A 21,005-nucleotide genomic window follows, 5' to 3' on the forward strand; every position below is an offset into this window, starting at 1 on the left:
AAATCAGTGCTGTTGCCCAAATATGAGTGCATGTACTTGCAGGGGCATAGTGAGGGGAGAGGGCGCATGTTCATCCCTCTCCCCAGCGGCCCCTTGGAGTGAGGGAGATTATGAAGAAAATAGGGAGGGGTGGAGCTGTGGAGGCCTTCAGGAGTTGAGGGCCCGGGTTCCCATCCGCTCAGTTATAGCTACACCCCTGTGTACATGGCTTTAATACCAAAATTCAGATCTTGCCACTGAAATTCAAATGAAATGAATTTGTTTCCATGGTTTTAAACGTGTAAAGTTTTTGTGTCAGTAAAGTATAACATATGTTCTATAACTAGTAAGCACTTGGGCCTCTTGACTAGCTTCAGACTGATCTTTAGCATGTGGCTGTTTCTCCACTACTCCAGTGCTCTTTCTGCCTCCGTTACTGTCCCATCACTGGAGAGGCTGTGAACAAATGTCTCAGCTGCTGAATACATCCATTTTCACTTCCAAAAGAAGTCTCGCCTTCCACTACTGATTTTGCCAAGCCCCCACCCTCTATTATGCAGACCATCTTGGCCTCTGGGCATTTGGAACAATTAAGCCATATATGGTTTGTGCCATATATTGTAGTATGCTTGATCGATTTTTATTTTATTTTATTCTATTTTATTTTTGTACTGCCCTTCCAAAAATGGCTCAGGGTGGTTTACACAGAGAAATGGCAAACAAATAAGATGGCTCCCTGTCCCCACAGGGCTCACAATCTAAAAAGAAACATAAGATAAACACCAGCAACAGTCACTGGAGGTACGGTGCTGGGGGTGGATAGGGCCAGTTACTCTCCCCTCTGCTAAATAAAAAGAATCACCACATTAAAAGGTGCCTCTTTGCCAAGTTAGCAGGGGTAACGATATGATTGGGAAGAGAGGTGCGACATTCTTGCTCTCTCTTCTAGGAAATATTGCTTGGTTTCCCTTATTGAGTAAGTACTGGCTGCAGTTCAGCATCAAACACTTCTGTGTAATGCATTTGCTGAGAAATGAGTGAAAGATTCTCCCTTCCCTCGTGCGCTTCCATGTTCTTCCCTTCCACCCTCAGTAAAAGAGCCCTGCAAGGCCTTTATCTAGAGACGAGGTTATGCAAGTACAGGAGAAGGTAGATGATGTGGGGTCTTACCTTCTCTCTCAATTTCAAACACGCTGATGGCATCCTCAGGGGTGAGGCACCGGAACTCGCTGGCAGGAAGCGTGTGTCGGCGCTGGCGACCAGGGGAGCTCCGTGGAGGTTTGAGGTGAATGGGTTTGAGGAACGGCAAGGCGCTGATCACAGACATCCTCTTGGCTTATTCCTGTGCCTTCTGTAGATTCCTGTGCCTTCTTCTCCTTTTGGAGTCAGCACGTCACAATTTCAGCCGGATGCCTCCAGCACAATCATCCAGCAGCTGAAAATACCCGCAGAGCACATAGCGGATTAGGTTGGTTGCATCTCGCTATATACATGCCAGGAATCTAGCATCTTAATCGTCATCTCCATCGCCTCTGTGGAGATGGCAGCCCCTCCCCAGGTCACAGGGGTGGGCCCATGTTATTGTCCAGCGCACAGAAGCAAAGTCCAGTAAACAGCCAGATGATGTGCATTGGAGCAGTAATGACAGAGCAAAGGAACCAGAAAAGGCTTTTAGAGCCCAGGGACTTGCCTGCAGGGCTAATACACTGACGTGAGCTGTGAAGGAATGGTGACTCTGAGGTCACCCAGAAGCTGGATTGGATGACTCAAAAGCACACTTAGGGCCTAATCCTGTCAGATGCAGATTGTTTCCTGCTAGGTGCTGGTCCCCTCTGATTTCAGTGGCACAAGAGGGAACTTAGCGACAGGACGAGTATGCTCTGTTCCCACACAGAATCAGGCTCTTAATGCTGTCAAAGCTACCTTCTGCCTTCTGGAAAGCTTTCCTGTAACTGTTAATTAACCAGACAAATTGAAGGCTAGAGGGACCAAAGTTATTTTCCACGCAGAGGCAAGAAGAAACCAAATGTGGGATCCAGGGTAATCTGTGGAGTACACTTAAAGGGAGTGGGTGATATTTTGTGGGTAGGGACCTTACAATTTTGAAAAGGCGAAGGTGCCTTTTCCAAAGTGCTGCTACAGAAAAGATGCAGCAGAAAAGTCCTTTAGCAAGAAAGCTGGCTAGGGGCAAAAACACCCAGCTAGAAGTTTGAAGCCAGGTTGGAGGAAAACACTCCTTGGCCACACACACACACACACACACACAGACAAACGTTCTCCATTTTGGGCTGGTTTTTTACTGGCCAGCACCCTAACACTGTGCATGTGCAGCTAAAAACACACAGATGCAGCACTAGCGTCAGCACTTCTGTGGCATGTTTGCTCCTATGCGGGGGGAGGGGGATTCACCAGTCCCCCCTCCCCCAGAAGCACTCTGTGCAAACCGAAATGAGGTCCCCAAGGGGAAATCGGTGACCATCCCTCCACCCACACAGGAGCACCTGCACTTCTGAAGCACCAACGCTAGTGCTGCACGTGCGCAGTATTAGGAAGTTGGCCACGGGGATGGGAGAAAAGTTAATATACTACAGCAAACAAGATGCATCGAAGTGAAGCACACGGGGACAACAGCAAACAGAGACAGTTGCGGGGATACTAAACCTTGAGGTGAGTCTCACGATCAGTGAGGCTCGCCAGATGGGGTTAGGTGGAGAGAGCGGGCTTAGCCTACTCTCCCCACAGACGAGCAAGCCTTCAGTCCTGGGCGGCCGGATCGGCTGCCCACACTACTGCCAGCTCCGTCAAGGAGCCGGCAGGGGCTGCGGGATTGGGGTCCATGCAGCCCCCAGAAGTTCCAGGATGTCCCACACAAGCATGTGGGGCATCCTGGAGAGACCCCCCGAGCCCAGGGGGCTGCTTGCAGCCTCCCGGTCGGGGGTCTCCTTGTGTGTCGCTGTGCTCCGTGGCAACACATGAGCAGAACACTGAGGTGAACGGAGCGCTCACTCTGTTAACCTCGGCTAAGGGGAGGGGTAGTTTAGGCGGTCTGCTGCCGGGAGTCATGTGCCTCCCGTGGCAGCACACGATCGCCAAACGCAGGCTAGGCTCCCTTAGCCCGCTTTTTGGCGATCGTGAGAATCGCCTCTGTGTTTGGATCTTCAGTTGATTATATATACCAGGGGTTCCTAACCTGTGGAACTTCAGATGTTTCTGAACTACAACTCCCATCATCCCCAGCTTTAATTGATTGATTCTGCTCAAAAACATACGATTTTAAATACACATCTGGAACCCCACACAGTGAAAGGCAATATGTGTGAGAGAGAAGTGATTTGGAGTGAGAAAATAGCCAGCAGGGAAAAGTTCAGCATCGCCCTTTGTGTATAAAGTCTAGTTTGCCCCAAAGGCAAGCCATGGTCTCTCCTCTCTATAATATGGAGGCTTTAGAGCTCCTTCACATGAAGTCCAGTCAATAGTCTACAGTGCTGAAGCATGTATGAAGCTAAGCAAGGTTGGACCTGATGGAAGACCACTGGGGATCCCATGTTAAGGAGCAGAATAAATATTATGTTTATGAAAAATGTTTGTGAAGTACTCTAACATGTAGGGAAAGCACTATATATTTACTAGGCAACATTCAGACTAAGTTAGTCCTAAGTCCCACTGAAATTAATGGGGCGTTCATAACTAACTTGTCTTATTGATTTCGAAGGTGCTTAATCTTGACTAACCAGCCTAGATATTTACCAATGTGGTGGTGGTGTTACCACCACGGTTGTATAAATTAAAATGCCCACTGCTATTTTGCATGCTCACACAGAACCCAAAGCAGCCACCTCAGTTCTGAAAACACTGATTATTACACATGGACTTTCACTTTGCACCACGGGTTCCTGTACTTTGGGGGCCCAGCCAAGGCTTTACACAGAACAGTCTATTGCAATGGAAGGAAGGAAAGTTCAGAGTATTGGATGCTGGACATCCTCTGACCGCTGTGGCTCCCCAGAAGTCACACTAGATGTTCTGAAGCGTCAGTGTGAGTTTCCCTCAGTCAAGAAAACAGTTGGACTCCCCATATCTAACTAGGAGAGATCAGAGGCAGGTAGTTCTCCTAATGGCACCCATTTGTGATCAAAGGAAAAACTGAAGGGCCACCACTATTTGGGCCTGTTGTGTGCTTTCCCAGAGAATCCCATGAAAAAGAGGAGACCTTATAACAGTCAACACTAATTGGCACAGCTGCTTGGAGTTACACTGACTGAAAGGAAGCAGACCAATACTATGTTATCCTGGCATAGTATTTGTTTGGGAGGATCAACATGAGATGAAATCTTTCCTTAGCAATGAACAGCCTCTCTGCAAGTCTCTTTCCCCCCAACAAAATCTTCCAAGACTAAACGGCTTTTTATCTTCCAAAGATGGCAATTGATCCTAGTGGTTCCCAACCTGGGGTTCTCCAGATGTTGCTGAACTACAACTCCCATCATCCCCAGCTACAATTTACTGTGGCTGGGGATGTTGTAGTTCAGCAACATCTGGAGGACCCTAGGTTGGGAACCACTGGTCAAAACCATTGCAGCTTCACACACTATAAGGAGCTAATACCATTTTCAAAAGAGTTCCTTATTTCTAACATATTGATTTACAGTAACAAGCCCTAGAGCTTTCCTAAACTTGAACCTCCTCCCAAGGAAGTACATCATCAATAACTGTATCCCTGAGACATATTCTTCTTCTCTATATACTCTACACAGAATGAGCTGTGTAGGTTTGAGGAGATGTCTGATGGACTATAAAACCTCCAGAAAATCAGCAGCCAAGCCAGGCTTGTGTGCATTTGGATTTATTCACCTGTTATCTATTTTGAGCAATCATATTAGACGAAGTGCTTCCTGAGCTGTGATCAGACTGGAGGCATCAAGGCACATGCATGCTTCACTACATGTCTACCTTTGGCACACGCTGCTAGGTTTTGGACCTGTAACATGGAAGTGAAAGGGTATCTGACCACCTGTGTGCAGCACAGGCTCTAAACCTATTTCAGGGTACCAAATGAAATTTCACACACATTTCCATTGCCTTTGAATCTTGCTATCAAGCATCAGATCCAGTGCAAAATAACATAGCAAAACAAAACCCTGAGGCTGGATCATTAATGATGGCTTAACAGGGGCCCACTTTGCTATCTAATTACAGGCTGGCTAGCAGGCTAATAGGATCTAGAAGAAAAACCAAACAAAACAAATGCAGCACTAGCAGATGTGGGGCACTGAAAATGTGGGATGTACCCTTTAATTTAATTAGACTTTCTCCTATGTTTGCATGGAGTTGCGCTCTTCAAAGTAAGTGAAATTAGTTGCAAGGGGAGTGAGCATCTGTGCACAGATTTCTGATGCGGTTTCATGAAAGAGGTAATGATACTTCAAAATGATGGAAATAATGAGGATGCCATATACGTGCACGCGCTCCTTGTGTTACTTCTCAGTGTGCTTTGCAGAGTGAAAGGGGAACTGGGGGACAGATCAGGTGAAGCAGATTAGACCATTAATTATTACAGGTCCCTGAGGTCAGTACTTAGACGTGACAAGTGATCTGTACACATAAATCTTAAGTGCCACCCTCCCAACCAGATTTCTAGGGACAAATTCCTGGTGGTCATGATTTGATTTTCCATTTGGATGTGCATATTACTTGTGTATCAACATGAGGAACAAAATGGCAGTGGGCAGGAAGTGGCAGCAGTGACCTGTGTGACTTCAAACTTGCTCTTATCCAAAATTGCAACCTGCCCAGTTTGGGCTGGCTCAGGTCTTCCCTGCAGCTGCATACAACTTATTGCACAATCCACAACCTGACTATTTTGAGGGCTGTTAACTGAGTTGAGGGTATGGAGGCCCATGTATAATTCACAATGCCTGTTTTGGGGTTTGTTTGTTTTTTGCAAAGGTTGCTAGGTCTGCAAGATGGAAGTGATACAGTGGCAGACCCTGTATGTGCAGTTCCAGCATCAAGCCTGTTTCTGGGTTCCACGTGAAATGTTACAGAATGTCTTCAGTTTTTAGTTTTTATAATTCTTGATTTTTAGCTTTTAAAATAACTTTTTAAATTTGAAACATAATTCTGATTGTGGTTTTAGCCTGGACTTTTAACTTGTTGATTCGGTTTGGTTAATTTTATTAGTTTTATTTTACAGTGAATCTGTTTTATTGTTGTGAGCCGCCCCGAGCAATACTGTACAGGAGGGGTGGGGTATAATTTTAAATAAATAAATGTGAGTCGTGCGATCAAGCAACAGATGCTGAATACCAGTATGGACTTCCCCAGTGAAATGCAATGTTTTTATTTATTTATTTATCTATCTATCTATCCATCATATTTTTATACTGCCCAATATGTACATCTCTAGGCGGTGTTTTTGAGGCTGTAAAAATATTCAAGAACTCAAGAAGTGCTCAAGAATTTGAGAACTTCAAAGCACGGGCTTTAAATTTGGATGTAGTTGTAGCAATGATTTGTATACAATGCTTAGGATTCTTCCAGGTTGTATCAGAGGCCCAGTAGCACTGTAGAATTATTAGGTAGGTGGTGATCCCTTGATCAGCATCCGAAGGGCAGGGCTGTGTGAATGTAACAGTCTGCAGAACTGCAGACAAGCACACCATGTGGAACTGGATGCAGAATTCGTTGTTTACATTGGCATTCATGAAAATAATGTCAGAAAGGGCAGGCTGCAATAATGCAACTGCTGGGGATAACACTGTTCTTAGCCAAAGAGGTTAAATACCATTGTGCTCTTTCCACACATGCTGAGAAAGAGATTCATGCAACTGTAAAGACCTTTGTCCTAGGCACAAATAGAAAGAACAGACTGTCCCTGACTTTAAATATAACTATCTTTCAAGGCAACACCGTGTGTAATACCACGTAAATTAACATCTCACACTCAAAATCATGCCACAGAACATTCTGTACATCTTTAGATCCATATGTACATGCACAGAATTGGCTCTAGTAAGCACTCTCATGAAATTCAGACTCATTATAGTTTAATTGCAAAGAGTCTACTTGCAAAAGGGTTAAGAATTCAGTCTTGCCGGGAAACGTGAGGATATTTTCTGATTATAAACCATAATTTGAGTCTGGGAATTTCTCCACACTTCCTTTTCCCCAAGCATTAATAAATGATTCTGTATAATCCATTCATTAGTCACTGATTTAAAATACAGATTTTAATTAGAACCATTCCTTGCAAAATATTTTCTCTATTATGGAAAAAAAAATAGTAATCTCTTGCTATCACTTTGTGTTTTTGGATTTTTTAAAAGACTATCAGTTATTTGACTATATTAGATCTATTCCGTCTTCATTAAACATCCTTATATATAATATGCTTTATCCTGTATTATTTATATTGTTGATAAATCATTTAAAAAGAAAACAGTTGATTGACTAAAGCTGAATAACCTATGCATATTTATTAAGAAGTAAATTCCACTGTATTCAGTGGGCCCTACTTCCTGGTAAGTGTGTAAGAGCACAATTTCCAGATTTGCAATATATGTAAGAAACAGAAATGTGATAGGAATCTTGCCTTCACATTGTCATATTCTTCTACTGAGATTTTTTAAAATAGTAATGGTTGCATTAAAATATCACAAACACATACCACTGCAGTAGTTAATATATAAGGAGGAAAGAATGTAGAATCACTGTGAGTGTGACTTTTCCCAACTTTAGAAATCGACATTAAAGAAGTTAGAGCAAAAATACAGACTCTTACCTGTGAATGAAGTTTTCTTGAAGGATTTGAAGAGTTACTGTCTTTGAATAATAAACTGTAATCTTGCAGAGCTGCCAGGAAGAAGAGAGGAGAAACAAACTGTAGTGAACTCTGATGTATTGTTCTTCAGAGACTCAGGGAACTCCAGCTTTTATATTTGTTATTTATAAAGCACGTGATGGTGGACTTAACGACGTTTCTAAACCCTCATGAGACAAGTGAAATGCAAAGGGGCTTGAAGGTGACATGGCAACAAAAGGATCCTAGCAGGCTTTACTTTCTTGGCATGATTTTCTGCTGAGGGATAAAGTGTTTTAGTTGATTGCTAGATATGAAGGTCATGGCACAAACCACAAGTGAATAGTCAGGTAAGGAGTAGTGGCAGAAAACAGGTGGTATAAAAACACATTGCATGCCCTTGCTTTAACTGTAAAATCTAAACATCATGTTGCTTGAAAGTAAACGTGACTCAGTTAATACTACTGAAAATGCAACTAGTCTTAACTTAGATGGGCTTCGCCCTTGATCCACTGTGTTTCATAACTGAGTTTTCCATCAAGTTCTTTAATGTTGCTATTCAAGTGCATAGAATTTATAATTTTTGTTCCAATTTGTGTCAGAGTTTGAGGAAGAAAATAACTGTGAACCAGAACCCCATTCAGGGTATGCAGGTTTAAGCTTTTAAGGCTTTCTTGCCATGTTTTTCACAAACATGAAAGCCAGTATTGCTGATTCTTTAAAGAAACAACTGTAATATGACTTCTTATGGATTCTACAGGAATTATAAAATTATGTTCCATGCAGATTTGCAGTTTCTGCAAAGAACTGCAGTTCACATACTTTTTTACACCGTAACTCAGAATTAGTCCACTCTGGTCAGCAACTACTTATCTATCTATCTATCCATCCATCCATCCATCCATTCATTCCCCGCCCCTCCAGTACACTACTGCCCGGGATAGCTCACAACAATAAAATAGATACAAGACACAATAAAAGTAAAAAAAATAACCAATTGAACAAAGAAGTTAAAAGTCAGGTTAAAAACCACAATCATTATTAGGTTCAAATTAAAAGTTATTTTAAAAGCTAAAAACCGAAAATTATAAAAAGCTAAAGAACCTACCAGATATAACAAAAAATGGAGCATTACAAAGTCTCCTTTAAAAGGTGTGTTTTAAGTTGTTTTTTAAAAGCACTGTGGAGGGAGAATGGTGAAGCTCTTCAGAGAGGCCGTTCCAAAGCTGAGGGGCCACAACTGAAAAGGCCCTGTCTCTAGTCCCTGCCAACCAGATCTCTGTTAGTGGCGGAGCCAGGAGCAGGGCCTGAGATGATGAGCGGAGGGCCCTAGCAGATTCATTTGGGTGAATACGGTCCGACAGGTACTCCAGCCCCAAGCCGTGTAGAGCTTAACTAATAGACTGGGCTACTGAACTTAACAAGTGCTGTGAAATCAAGGTTCTTCTGCGTGGTCTTCTGTGCCTTACACCCTTGGGCTTTGTGCATGCGAAGAGACCAATTCAGAACGTTCCAAGCTTCTTTGAGTTCAGGTGGGAGCCCCTCCCCTGTCCCTTTATGTGCCTGTGCAAGGCTCCTATCCCTCAGTCTTTCTTCGTCTGCAGACAAGACAACACCTCTTCAATCACTCCGAGCTTCTGTAAAAACCAAACAAACAATTGAGAGTTCAGTTAAGTTCCTCTTTCATTTTGTTATATTCCTGCTCTCCTTTCCCCCCGCTTCTTACTGGCCTATCTAAATACTTCTCCTATCCGTTTGCGTTTTCATTTTCCTCCGGTTCCCCCTCCCCCAACCCCTTCATTTTGGGGAATTATCCTGTTTATGGCCAGCTAAACCTTATTATCCTGTTTATGGCCAGCTAAACCTTTAAAAGGTGTACCCGCTGTGCCGCCAAACTACCATCTATAGATGGCCACAGCCGCTGTTTATTCTGCCTGGGAGAATCGCATGTGGCAGAAACTTGAGGTCACTGCCTGAATTTTACCAAATAAGCCCGCAAAAACAGGGCTTCCAGACTTCGGTCATGGCTGTGGGCACAGGCCCTAATCTCTTCGAAAGCCATGTCTTCCAGGACTATGTAATCCTCCATGGTCTAACTTTCCACCCCCTCCGTGCCTACGGCGCCAGCACCTTCAGTGCCTGCACCAGCTAAACAATTGGGACAGAGCACGATCCCGAGGCTGACCCTAGAGCCTACAGCTTTTTCGGATTCGACGACCAAACAGGAGACTCAAACTCCACTCACCCAACCCAACCCTCTAAAAATGGAAGGGAAGAGCGGCCCCTGCAGTCTGCAGTATCGGAGTCTACCTCCGCTCAGCCCCCAAACGAGAAGAAACAACCAGCGTTGGACGACCCAGCTCCCTGCCCAAAAAAGAAGTAAAAGCCCACCAATCCCTCAGATTCAAAGGCATCACAACCAACTCCGGCCTCGGATGCCACCATCCAACCCGGCCAGGAATCCCCAAACTCAATACTCTCAGGACCGGACGAGGAAGAACTTGAACGTGCAGCACAGGAAGACCACGACCAGGCTTCCTTTCAAGACGATGATGCCTCTGACACAGACCAAGAGCGCTCTATTACCTCTGCCCTAAACTTGGACTTTGATCACCTCTGCCCACCAGGTCCCCGACCATCGAGATCGGCAACCTTCCTATTCTCGATACCAAACACCTCCAGCAGGATTACGATCACTCTTGTTCCCAAGCCAGACTCCAAAGCCATGATCCCTACTATCGGCCTTATGGCTTTGAGGCCGATTTCTCAACAGACCCTTACCGGTATTCCAACCGCTATCACTCGGAATTCTATCCAAGGGAACCTTATCACAGAGAGTATGAATGTCCTTACGATGGCCATTACAAGCCTTATCCCCGCAACTATCGTCCTCGATCCCGATCACCACCGGATTGCCCGAACCCGAGAGTTTGAACCTGTCCTCCATCTAAACATGAACCTCAATCTCGAAAATGTCTATCTCAGCCTTCTGCCACCCAAACAATGCCTGCTGAATCAGAGGCACCCAAATTACCTACAAATCAACCTGAACCAGTGGATCAAGATTTGGGAGATGAAGTACCACCTCAGGAAGAGGATGCCATGGGCTCCCTCTCCCCTCATTCTGAAGGTGCATCCCTGGGTTCTTCCCCCACTGACCAACTCATGAAACACAAACAGTTGTCCCCTGCAGAGGACTACAAGATTTGTGCAGATTACCTATCCCGCATGGCCTCTTCTTTGGGCATCCAACTTAACCAACAAAAGAAATCTGACTTGGACCCTCTTTTTGGACTCATTGAAGCAGATACCCATGCTCTGGTTTCTTTGCCACTAAACCCAGCCCTCTTGGACATTGCTAAATCCTGCTGGTCCAAACCATCATCTTTTCCACAGCCTACTAAACGCCTAGAAAATTTGTATAGAGTCCATACACCGGACGAAACTTCAGGAGGCTTCCTGCAGAAACATCCCACTCCCAACTCAATTGTAATGGAGCCATCCCAGGTACGAAACAGGTCTCGCGCATCCTCCCCCCGCCCCCGCAGAAAACCCGACTCATTTGGACGACTATATTCTGTTTCAGCATTGCATCTTAAAATTGCCAACCACCAAGCATATAATGCAAAATAGAATCATTTTTAATGAGAAACCATTGGCCCATTCCTGGACTTTTTACCCCAAGACAAAAAGGATGCGGCCAATGCGTTTTACAGGGAATAATTTCAATTGGCCAAACAGGAACTATACTCAGCCTGCCACTCAGCAGAATGTGCGGCCAAAGTTATGGCCACCTCGGTGACCCTCCAACGACATGCATGGCTCCAGTCCTCCAGCCTCACTCAGGAAGCCTGTACTCACACTGAAGATCTCCCCTTCAAGGGAGATCTCAATGAGCTTCCAGCTCCTTGCACTCAAAGGCGATCTCGTTGGCTCAAACCGCAATCCCGTCAAAACCCTTCCTGCCCCACCTCGGACTGCTCCTTTCATTCCCCCAAGCTTCCCCAGTATGGCCGAAGGCAACAATTCCAGTACTCTAAGCCCATGCCTCAGAAATAGCAAACTCAGCCTTCCTATCCCAAGAAACAATGACTGCTCCTGGCCCACCCGAGTTGGTACTCGCCTATCCCCTTACTTACCTGCCTGGGAAGAAATTACCACTGACTCATGGGTCCTTATCATCATCAGGATAGGTTACGTGCTAGAGATCTCCTCAACCCCACCTTGCTCACCTCCCCTCACCACTACCCCATGCCGATTTTGACCAACAAAGTTATATCTCTACTACAGAAGGACGCCATCAAAACCGTGACTCCGACAGCCAGTCCAGGGTTTTACTCTCCATATTTCACAGCTCCCAAACCAGATGGGGGCATACGTACCATCCTCAACTTCAGAGGTCTAAACTCTTGCATCACCTACAAACATTTCCGTATGATAACCGTTCTGCTCATACTCACCCTCTTACCCAAAGGAGTGTAGCTGGCCGCCTTAGACCTCAAAAATGCCTACTACCATATAACCATCAGGCCTCAACACTGCAAATTCCTCCATTTCAAGATAGGCGACACCACTTACCAGTTCAAGTCTCTATCCTTCGGACCCACTTCCATGCCCCGGGTCTTTACAAAGTGTATGGCATCAGTCGTGGTCTCCCTCCAAGAGTCTGGAGCCCAACTCTTCCCATACTTGGAGAACTGGTTGATAGAGGCTCCCACAGAAGTCAGTGCATCCGTACACCACACGATCTCACTCCTCGACAACATGGGTTTCACCATCAACTACTGGGTCACCATCAACCTGGGTTTCACCATCACAACTCACTCCCACCACTGTGATAGAGTTTCTAGGCTTGCTCTTCCATTTCCGCCAGGCAAAGATTTCCCTTCCTCACCGCAGGATCCATCCTGTTGACCTTAGCTTCCAGGGTCGCCTCCACCATGTACCACCCAGCGAGGACCATCCAATGTCTCCTGGGACATATGGCATCTACCACACACGTTCCCCCTCACACATGGCTCCGCTCTCGTATTCTCCAGAGTTGGTTCCTTCACGCCTTTGATCACCAGTCCAACCCGCCTTCCAAGACTCTGAGCGTACCCGCCACCATGTCTGACATTCGCTCTGATGGTGGACAGACCATCACAATCTTTCAGTAGGCATCCCATTCCACCCTCTGGAACCAACCCATGTACTTACCACAGACACTCCTGAAGCCGGCTGGGGAGCACATATGCAGGGTCTTCATATCAGCAGTCTATGATCCCCATAAGAAGTACGCCACCACATCAATTTCCTGGAACTCCTCGCCATCTGCAAGGCCCTCAGGGGCCTTCTTCCCATCCTTCGCAACTCTGTCATAACAATTCAGACAGACAATACCACTGCGAAGTAATACGTAAACAGACAAGGAGGCACGAGTTCCAGAACCCTGCTACACTTTACTATGTCCCTTTGGACATGGTGCATCACTTACAACATACTACCCCACATAATCTATATTTGAGGCATAGCCAACTCCGAAGCAGATGTCCTCAGCAGACTACGCACAGACACCCACGAATGGCATTTACAGCGGATGGCTGTGCTTTCCCTCTTCCAAATGTGGGGGAGGCCAACGATCGACCTTTTTGCATCAGCACTCAACACTCAATGCCCCCTTTTTTGCTCCAGAGCAGGCAAGGACCGAAATTCATAAGGAGATGCATTCTCTCTGTTGTGGGAACGCCTCTTCACTTACTTCTTCCCTCTGATACCGCTTTTGCCATGTGTGTTGCTCAAAATCCAACACGACCACCTAGACTGCATCCTCATTGCCCCCTGGTAGCCTCGCCGCCCTTGGTTCCCTACCCTGTTGAAACTCTCAGCTGGCATCCACATACGTCTCCCAATGCACCCGCGCCTGCTAACACAGGTGAACGACAGGAGTCTACACTCCAATCTACATAGCCTCAGATTCACAGCATGGAAGATCCAGCCGTCTTTCCACCTGAACTCCAGAGGATTCTCATGTCTGCTCGAAAGCCATCCACATTCACCTCTTACTCCTCAAAGTAGAAACGCTTCCAGTCATTCCTCACCGAGACAGCTTGAAACACAGAACTGTTGACGATTGCCACCATTTGTGCATACCTCCTTTATCTCAAAGAGAAAGGACTAAATATTTCCTATTTACAGGTCCACCTGGCAGCTATCGTGACACATATGCCATCCACAACTCCTTCCTGATTTCACAACCCTACGATAAATCAATTCTTGAAAGGTCTCCAGCGTGAATTTCCAGATGCCCCAGTTATGGCGCTGACATGGGACCTCTCATTATTAATATCATGCCTGATAGGTCCCCCATTTGAACCCCTGGTGACCATGGATCTCTGTCTCCTTTCCTGGAAAGTAGCATTCTTGGTAGTGATTACATCTGCTCACTGAGTGAGTGAACTCTGAGCTCTCCAGGTGGACCAGCCCTATTTGGTCTTCCATAAAGACAAAGTTGTGTTGCGACCCAATATTGCCTTTTTGCCAAAAGTTGTATCTTCGTTTTACCGTTCCCAACTGTTAGTTCTCCTGGTGTTTTCCCCCACTCCATCGGATCCTGCTCAGTGAAAACTGCATGCCCACAATGTTTGCAGAGTGCTGGCTTTCTACGTCCACCAAACAGCCCTGTGGCGATCTTCTCCTGCCTTGTTTGTATCCTTTTCCGACTCGCACAAGGGTAGGCAGGTGTCTTCTCAAACAATTTCCAGGTGGATTGTGAACACAATCCAGCATGCCTATCAAGTCACCAAACTACTTTCCCCCAGTAAAGGCTTATTCCACCTCTGCAGCCTTTGACTGTTCTGTGCCCCTAGAGGTAATCTGCCAAGCGGCTACCTGGTCGACTCCACTGTCCTTTGTCCAGCACTACGCTCTGGATATCCAGTCTTGCCAACAATCTGCCTTTGGGAAAGCTGCCCTACAGTCACTCTTCACTTGATTCCCACCTCCAGGTAAGCCTTAGCTTGTGATGCGCCCGAGGGTGTAAGGCACAGAAGACCACGAAGAAGCAGAACAGGTTGCTTACCTGTAACTTTAGTTCTTCCAGTGGTCTTCTGTGCTCTTACACACCCTCCCTCCTCCCCTCTTCAGGGTACTTACTAGCGGACTCAGTAACTGAGGGATAGGAGCCTTGAACAGGCACATAAAGGGATAGGGGATGGGCTCCCGCCTGAACTAAAAAAAAATTGGAACATTCCTAATTGGTCTCTGTGCACATGCAAAGCCCAAGGGTGTAAGAGCACAGAGGACCACTGGAAGAACTAAAGTTACAGGTAAGCAATCTGACGTTTCCACTAAAACTGAAGATTAAAATTTAGATGTTGAGAATTTGAAGCTTGATCTCAGCATTTGAAATCAGACCTCAGAATTTGAAATATTAGCATGTCAGTTCTCAAAAACCGGCTGTTAATGCATTTTAATTTGCAAGCAGTATTAAATGTCCACTTACAAATGGTGAAATATAAAAGGAGCTGAACTAAATATCATTGGTTATCAACATACCATTGACGATAGACTATTAAGTTAATTCTAGACTTTAAATTTCACAGAGAACAGTTCTGAAAATTGGAGGGGAGGGGGAGGAAAGAACTATTTCAGTTCTCGTTTTTACCTCCATAAACTTTTGGAATGCCTAAACTTGGTTACTTATCTCATATCGCACTTATCGCACCTAACTAATTATTTATATATTGTATAATATTTGTTTCAATATTTACATAGCATTTTCAATGCTATGAAAGGTGTTCTTTCTGCTAGAAAGAACACCTAAAGAATGGAAACATGACAGACCACAGCAAGGCCTTCTCCTCAGCCACTGAGGAGGCCATACATCACTGAGGTCTGAAAAATAGACCCCCTTCTTCATCTTCAGCCACTGTGATGCAAGCCAGGCATCTTCTTCCAGAATCTAGGCCTGGGCGATAATTAACTTCCTTTTTACAGATCTGCCATTAACAACCAGGACTGTAGGACAGAGCTTGACAATTCCCAGGCACAAGCTTGACATGGGACGTGGAAATTTAAGTGTGGTGCCTAAGCCAGGTGGTGGACAAATGTGACCAGGAGGAGCGAGCAAGCAAGCAAGCAAGGAAGCAAGCTTCCTCCTGGTTGTGTTGGTCAATTGCCTGCCTGAGCCAGACAGACAACCAGGAAGAGGGAGCAACCACCCCGCCTTCCTTGCTCACTCTTCTTTCTAGTTCTGCCTTTTACCATCCTGAGCCAGATGGAGATGACCAGGAGAAGAGAGCAATCAAGGTGGATGGCAAGGAAGGCAGAGAGTCACCCCCCCCATCGAGTGGAGGTCATTGCTGGGGACAATCTTACCTTGTCTACATTAAGAAAAAAATGATGCCACTGAAAAGTGTTACCATATTAGAAGTGGGTTCAGATATTGCGTGGAACCTCAGTTTATTTCATGTAACCTCGATTCCTATAATCTGAACTCATGCAATGGCATTAACAGTGGTTTATTCTTGGCCATCTAACCAAGAGCCAAACCACTGGCTTGAAAGTGGCTCATGTACATAAGTTTTGTGTAGGTGTAGTTCTACTTTGGGTCTGAACACATAACCACAGTTTCTTTCTTTGACTCCTTCCCCCAAGAGGTGCCACTCACAGAGACACTAGCCCAGAGCAGTCACAAATATAGGCTGGAAGCACCTCTCACTGGTGCCAGCTTGAAACCTCCCCTAATCTCCCTAACAACCTCTTATGTCATCTCTCCAGTTTTTGCCTAGAAACAAAATCAATGACAGGATTCACCTTTCCTTTTAAATCCAGAGATTCTTCACAGAGACCATTTAAGGCTACTCTGCCTTCCCACTTCTCCCATTTCTACCAGAGCTGGAGTCACCAGCAGCTTGTTGACACAGTGATGGACAGACAATTACTGCTAAAAGTGATTTCTCAACACAATCTTTATCTCCATGGGGAGTGGGGTATTGTTCTTTACTAGCAAGAAAGAAGTTGAAAGCTTCCCCTTTTTGCTGGCTAGCCCAGTGGGGTGCCCTGCTGCTGCTGCTCCTCACAAAGGGAGACTTCTGAGCTGCATTTGTAGGACAGCATGCTTCAGAGACCTTTTGGCCAGTTCTGTGGGATTACTGCTGACAACGCCCAAGGAACATGAAGAATGAGCATGCACGTCAAGTATTCTTCATGTTCACGGACCACAATGCAGGTCCATTTGCCAAAGTGCACCTCCTCTTTCCCTCCCATAGCTCTAACACTCCACAGTAGTCCTTCCCTAAAATCCCTCCCCCCCAGTAATGCTGTATTTGCAGGAAATTCTCCTCAGTTTCCCCTTCCACCCCTGCAACTCTTCCTTTTCTGTGTGTCCTGTCAGCCCATCTTTGGTCAGGTATGCAATTCCTGTCAGATTGTCTGTCTTCCACCTTCTAGCAGCACTCTCTTTCGCCTGTCCCCCACCCCCATTTAAATGCTGTTCAAGGATACATAGTTAATCCTGTCCTATTACTTCATTCCTTCTTCTGGTTTATTTCAATGTATCTGTGTTTCCCCCAACAACCATTAGTATTATTTTCTGGTAGTATAGGAGTGGGCAGGAAATGGTTGACAGTGCTTGATACGAGGCTGCAGCTGGGGGATGGGAGGAGAGTTTTAACACTTCCTTTCCCTTTTGCAGGAAGTTGAGAGCATCTGGAGAACTTTGAAAGCAGGCAGGCAGAGTCAAGGGAGTTCGTTCTGTGTGAGCCCACCCCCTTTATAATCAGGACCACTGGTTGGGAAATGGTTTGTCAGGAGCAGGGCAGAGTAAGGCAGCTTGGGAGGCAAAGACTGGGCATGGGGCAATTACAAATCATGGTTAAGAGAAACAAGCCAAGATTGGTGATCGTCTGCAGAGATGTCCTCACTTTATTTTGCAACCCTTAGTTAAATTTTATTGAGCTTCTGTATGACATCTTCACTGACCTTATTTTAACATGTCCAAGGCACTGTTCCTTATGAATGCACAGATTTCCTAAGGTTAGTACTTGAAAATAATTAATTACAATTTTGAAACTCCTCAATTTGACTAGTACTGCTTCCATTCATTATGTTGCTTATGCTATTCATTATGTAATCAATCAGTTTTATTAAATAGTCCACATAACATTCCACCCATTATTGGTGCTCACAACAGTAAGATAGGTAGCATAGGTATCACCCTGCCTCTATTAAGCCAAGGAGCAGCAGTTCAGCACATGTAGCAGGAACAGAAGCCTGTCTCCATGCCCATATCATTGTGCCTGCCCCCCCACCCCGTTGTGCTTGTCTTGGTTTCTCTCGCAGCAAGATATTTTAAGAAACAGAAGTTTACCAACGTGTTCATTTGTATTATCCCTCTTTTCTTTTGGACTTAATTTAGATGAAAGGCATGCATGTGTGATCACACACACTTCCAGGGAATACCGTATTTTATAGACTATAAGACTCATTTTTTCCCTCGAAAAATATACGCCAAAATTCAGGTGCGTCTTATATGTTTTAACAGTTTAATATGTTAAAACTCTGAAAAACTGGATTAAAATTAAGGTGCGTCTTATAGTCCGTAGCGTCTTATAGTCCATAAAATATGGAAGTCATTTAAAGAAATTACAGTTTTGAAGAACTTTGAAATCTGATATTGTATTGGCATCTGTTTAATATGCATCATTAGTTCATAAAATTAATCTATTGTTAGAAATTGTGGGGGGTGGGGGATAGGAAATACATAGCAGTGGGAAATGTTCCCTTTTGGAAGTGGTCTGCCCCACATCGCTGCCTGTGTTGCAGCTTGTCTACTCATGTATTACTGGATGTAAAGTGCTTGAATTTGGGGAGGTTTCATTGTTTCCATTGTAACAAGGTTGCATGTGAAGGTTCTCTGGCAGAGTATGTTTGTTTCCTTTTGTTTCAAATCCTTTGTCTGAAGGATTTGACAGGTACTGAACACTGCGTCATGCTTCCCAGTTCTTCAAACAGAGGAAAGTTCAAGGGCAACTTTACAAGGTCAGTTTCCTCTGAAGAGTAGAATACCAGAGGACCGCAGTGTGGTGTGTGTGTGCGCGCGCATATATATATATATATATATATATATATATATATATACACACAAACACACACACGTGTGTGTGTGTGTATGTATGTATGTATTCACACCTTCCATTTCTATAATGGTTTCCCATCAATAGCAGGTGCAGTGAGAAACTTCTTTGCAAACCTAGTCCAAAATTCAAAACCATTACCCCATTCAAATTTAAGCTTCAGAACTGTTCTTGCAGCTCTCTTGGCCAGACTGACTTGATTTCCTACTGTAGGAGGAGTATGTGTGACATTTTGGGAGTCTGGAATATTTAATAGTTGTTTCCAGTGCAAATTATATGCAGCACAATCCTCAGAAGCCCCACTATGATCTATGGATGGTGTATACAGATAGACGGAGAATTCTGGTGTATGGACGTGCCTTTGGTTCTGCTTCTTGGAGAAAAAGTGGTTTGGGGCCACTGTGTTGAAAGAAATTCAGACCTATTAAAGATATCGCCTATTTAATATGTTATGTACTGTTTCAGGAAATAACGGGATGCTTTGAGCAGCTCTCTCTTAACTTTATGGGTTACGTCTCATTAGATTTATTGCTATGTCACTTTGGATCTTACATCAAACATTTGCAATTGTAATATTAACCTATGGGATTAAAACAATTTATTTTGCATTATCCAATTCAAAAATGGAGCTGTATTGTCAAGGAGCACCACCTACTGGGAGGTTGAAATCCGACAAACTGACATTGAAAGAAAACCAAAATCATTCTTTTAAAACAGGCCTGCTCAACTCCGGCCCTCCTGCAGATGTTGACCTACAACTCCCATCATCCCTGGCTATTGGCCACTATGGCTGGGGATTATGGGAGTTGTAGTCCAAAAACCGCTGGGGGGGGGCTAAGTTGAGCAGGCCTGTTCTTAATGCATATGGGGAGGGGGGAGAAATACCCCTTTCCCCAGGATACATTAAAACTCAGGGGTACAAAAAGAAAATTATCTCCTATGCAGCTCCTAACCTCTCATGCAACCCAGATACCAGTGACCATGTTCAATATTTTAGATACTGGTGGCTACCGGACAGCTGGATTTTTGCACTATGGTTCCTATGCACCTATGGTTGCCTCTGTGCATTAGTGGCCAGTAAGAGTCCAATGCTCCCCACTCAACCTACTCCACAGTGCTGACCAAGAGGCCTCTGCAATAGCTATTTGAACTCTGCTGTAGATGTCAAACCTGTGAAGTATCCTCCAAGTGGGCAGCTAGTTCAGCACCAAGAACCACATTAATGTGCAATTTGAAGAGATACATTTATATTAAGTTGGCAAAATACCATCCTTTCTACTTTGGTGCTAATATGCATTGGAATTTATTTTTAAAACTGATATCCCATCTTCTGGTTCACACAAAAATTCAAGGCAGAAAACTAAATAGTAATTTAAAACAGTCATAAAAAAGACTGACTTTGAAACAAATTACCAAAAAACCCACCAAACCCTACACAAGAACTGAAATAAACCATAGCAGCAGCAAGGATAACCTCTGCTAACTGGGCAAAGAGGCAACTAAAAGTGGTGGCCTACTTATATTTAGCAGGAGGAGAGCTGGTCTTGTGGTAGCAAGCATGACTTGTCCCCTTAGCTAAGCAGGGTCCACCTTGGTTGCATTTGAATGGGAGTCTGCATGTGAGCAAGTTACCTCCCTGGCATCTTCAGGATAGGGCTGAGAGATTCCTGCCTGCAACCTTGGAGAAGCCACTACCAGTCTGTGTAGACAATACTGAGCTAGATAGACCAATGGTTTGACTCAGTATATGGAAGCTTACTATTTTCCTAAGTGTACTCATGCAACCCTGCATAGCAGCCCTTCCAGTGGCTATTGCTGGTATCTCCCTTGCGTTTTGTTTTAGACTGTGAGCCTGTGGGACAGAGAACAACTTTTCATTCATTTTCCTATGTATACCACTTGTTCCCCCTGGCATTCAAAATTCAGCAGGTGAGAATATGAGAATGAGTCTTTTTGAATGTCGCATCTAGCATGGAATGTCCCCCAAGGAGGTCTGTATGGCTGCTTCACTGCTCACCATTTGACAAGAAGCTTTAACATGACTTTTTAATCAGGTTGTTTAAAAAACGTGTTTGTGGCTGCTTCTATATTGTCAATATTTTTTAATTTAT

At 44.7% G+C, this 21,005-nt stretch overlaps 1 protein-coding gene across 12 annotated transcripts in view; it reads right to left on the reverse strand.

Annotated features, from left to right (window-relative positions):
- The window catches only part of AANAT (aralkylamine N-acetyltransferase), a 29,207-nt gene that overhangs the window by 4,521 nt on the left and 3,681 nt on the right, over positions 1 to 21,005 (reverse strand). For 2 of the 12 annotated variants that reach the window (XM_053291981.1, XM_053291980.1), the window contains exons 2-5: positions 12,977 to 13,131; positions 8,886 to 9,414; positions 7,760 to 7,830; positions 1,150 to 1,414 (exon numbers count right to left, since the gene is read on the reverse strand). In XM_053291981.1, the coding sequence (XP_053147956.1) occupies positions 1,150 to 1,306 (157 nt within the window). In that variant the 5' untranslated portion in view covers positions 1,307 to 1,414; positions 7,760 to 7,830; positions 8,886 to 9,414; positions 12,977 to 13,131. Of the gene's footprint in view, positions 1 to 1,149; positions 1,415 to 4,830; positions 5,015 to 7,759; positions 7,831 to 8,885; positions 9,415 to 10,363; positions 10,563 to 12,355; positions 12,835 to 12,976; positions 18,712 to 21,005 lie in introns of those variants that run through there. The other 10 variants (XM_053291989.1, XM_053291990.1, XM_053291982.1 and 7 more) reach the window with 9 other exon arrangements.

Source organism: Hemicordylus capensis, chromosome 2, assembly GCF_027244095.1.
Source record: "Hemicordylus capensis ecotype Gifberg chromosome 2, rHemCap1.1.pri, whole genome shotgun sequence".
NCBI lineage: Eukaryota > Metazoa > Chordata > Lepidosauria > Squamata > Cordylidae > Hemicordylus > Hemicordylus capensis.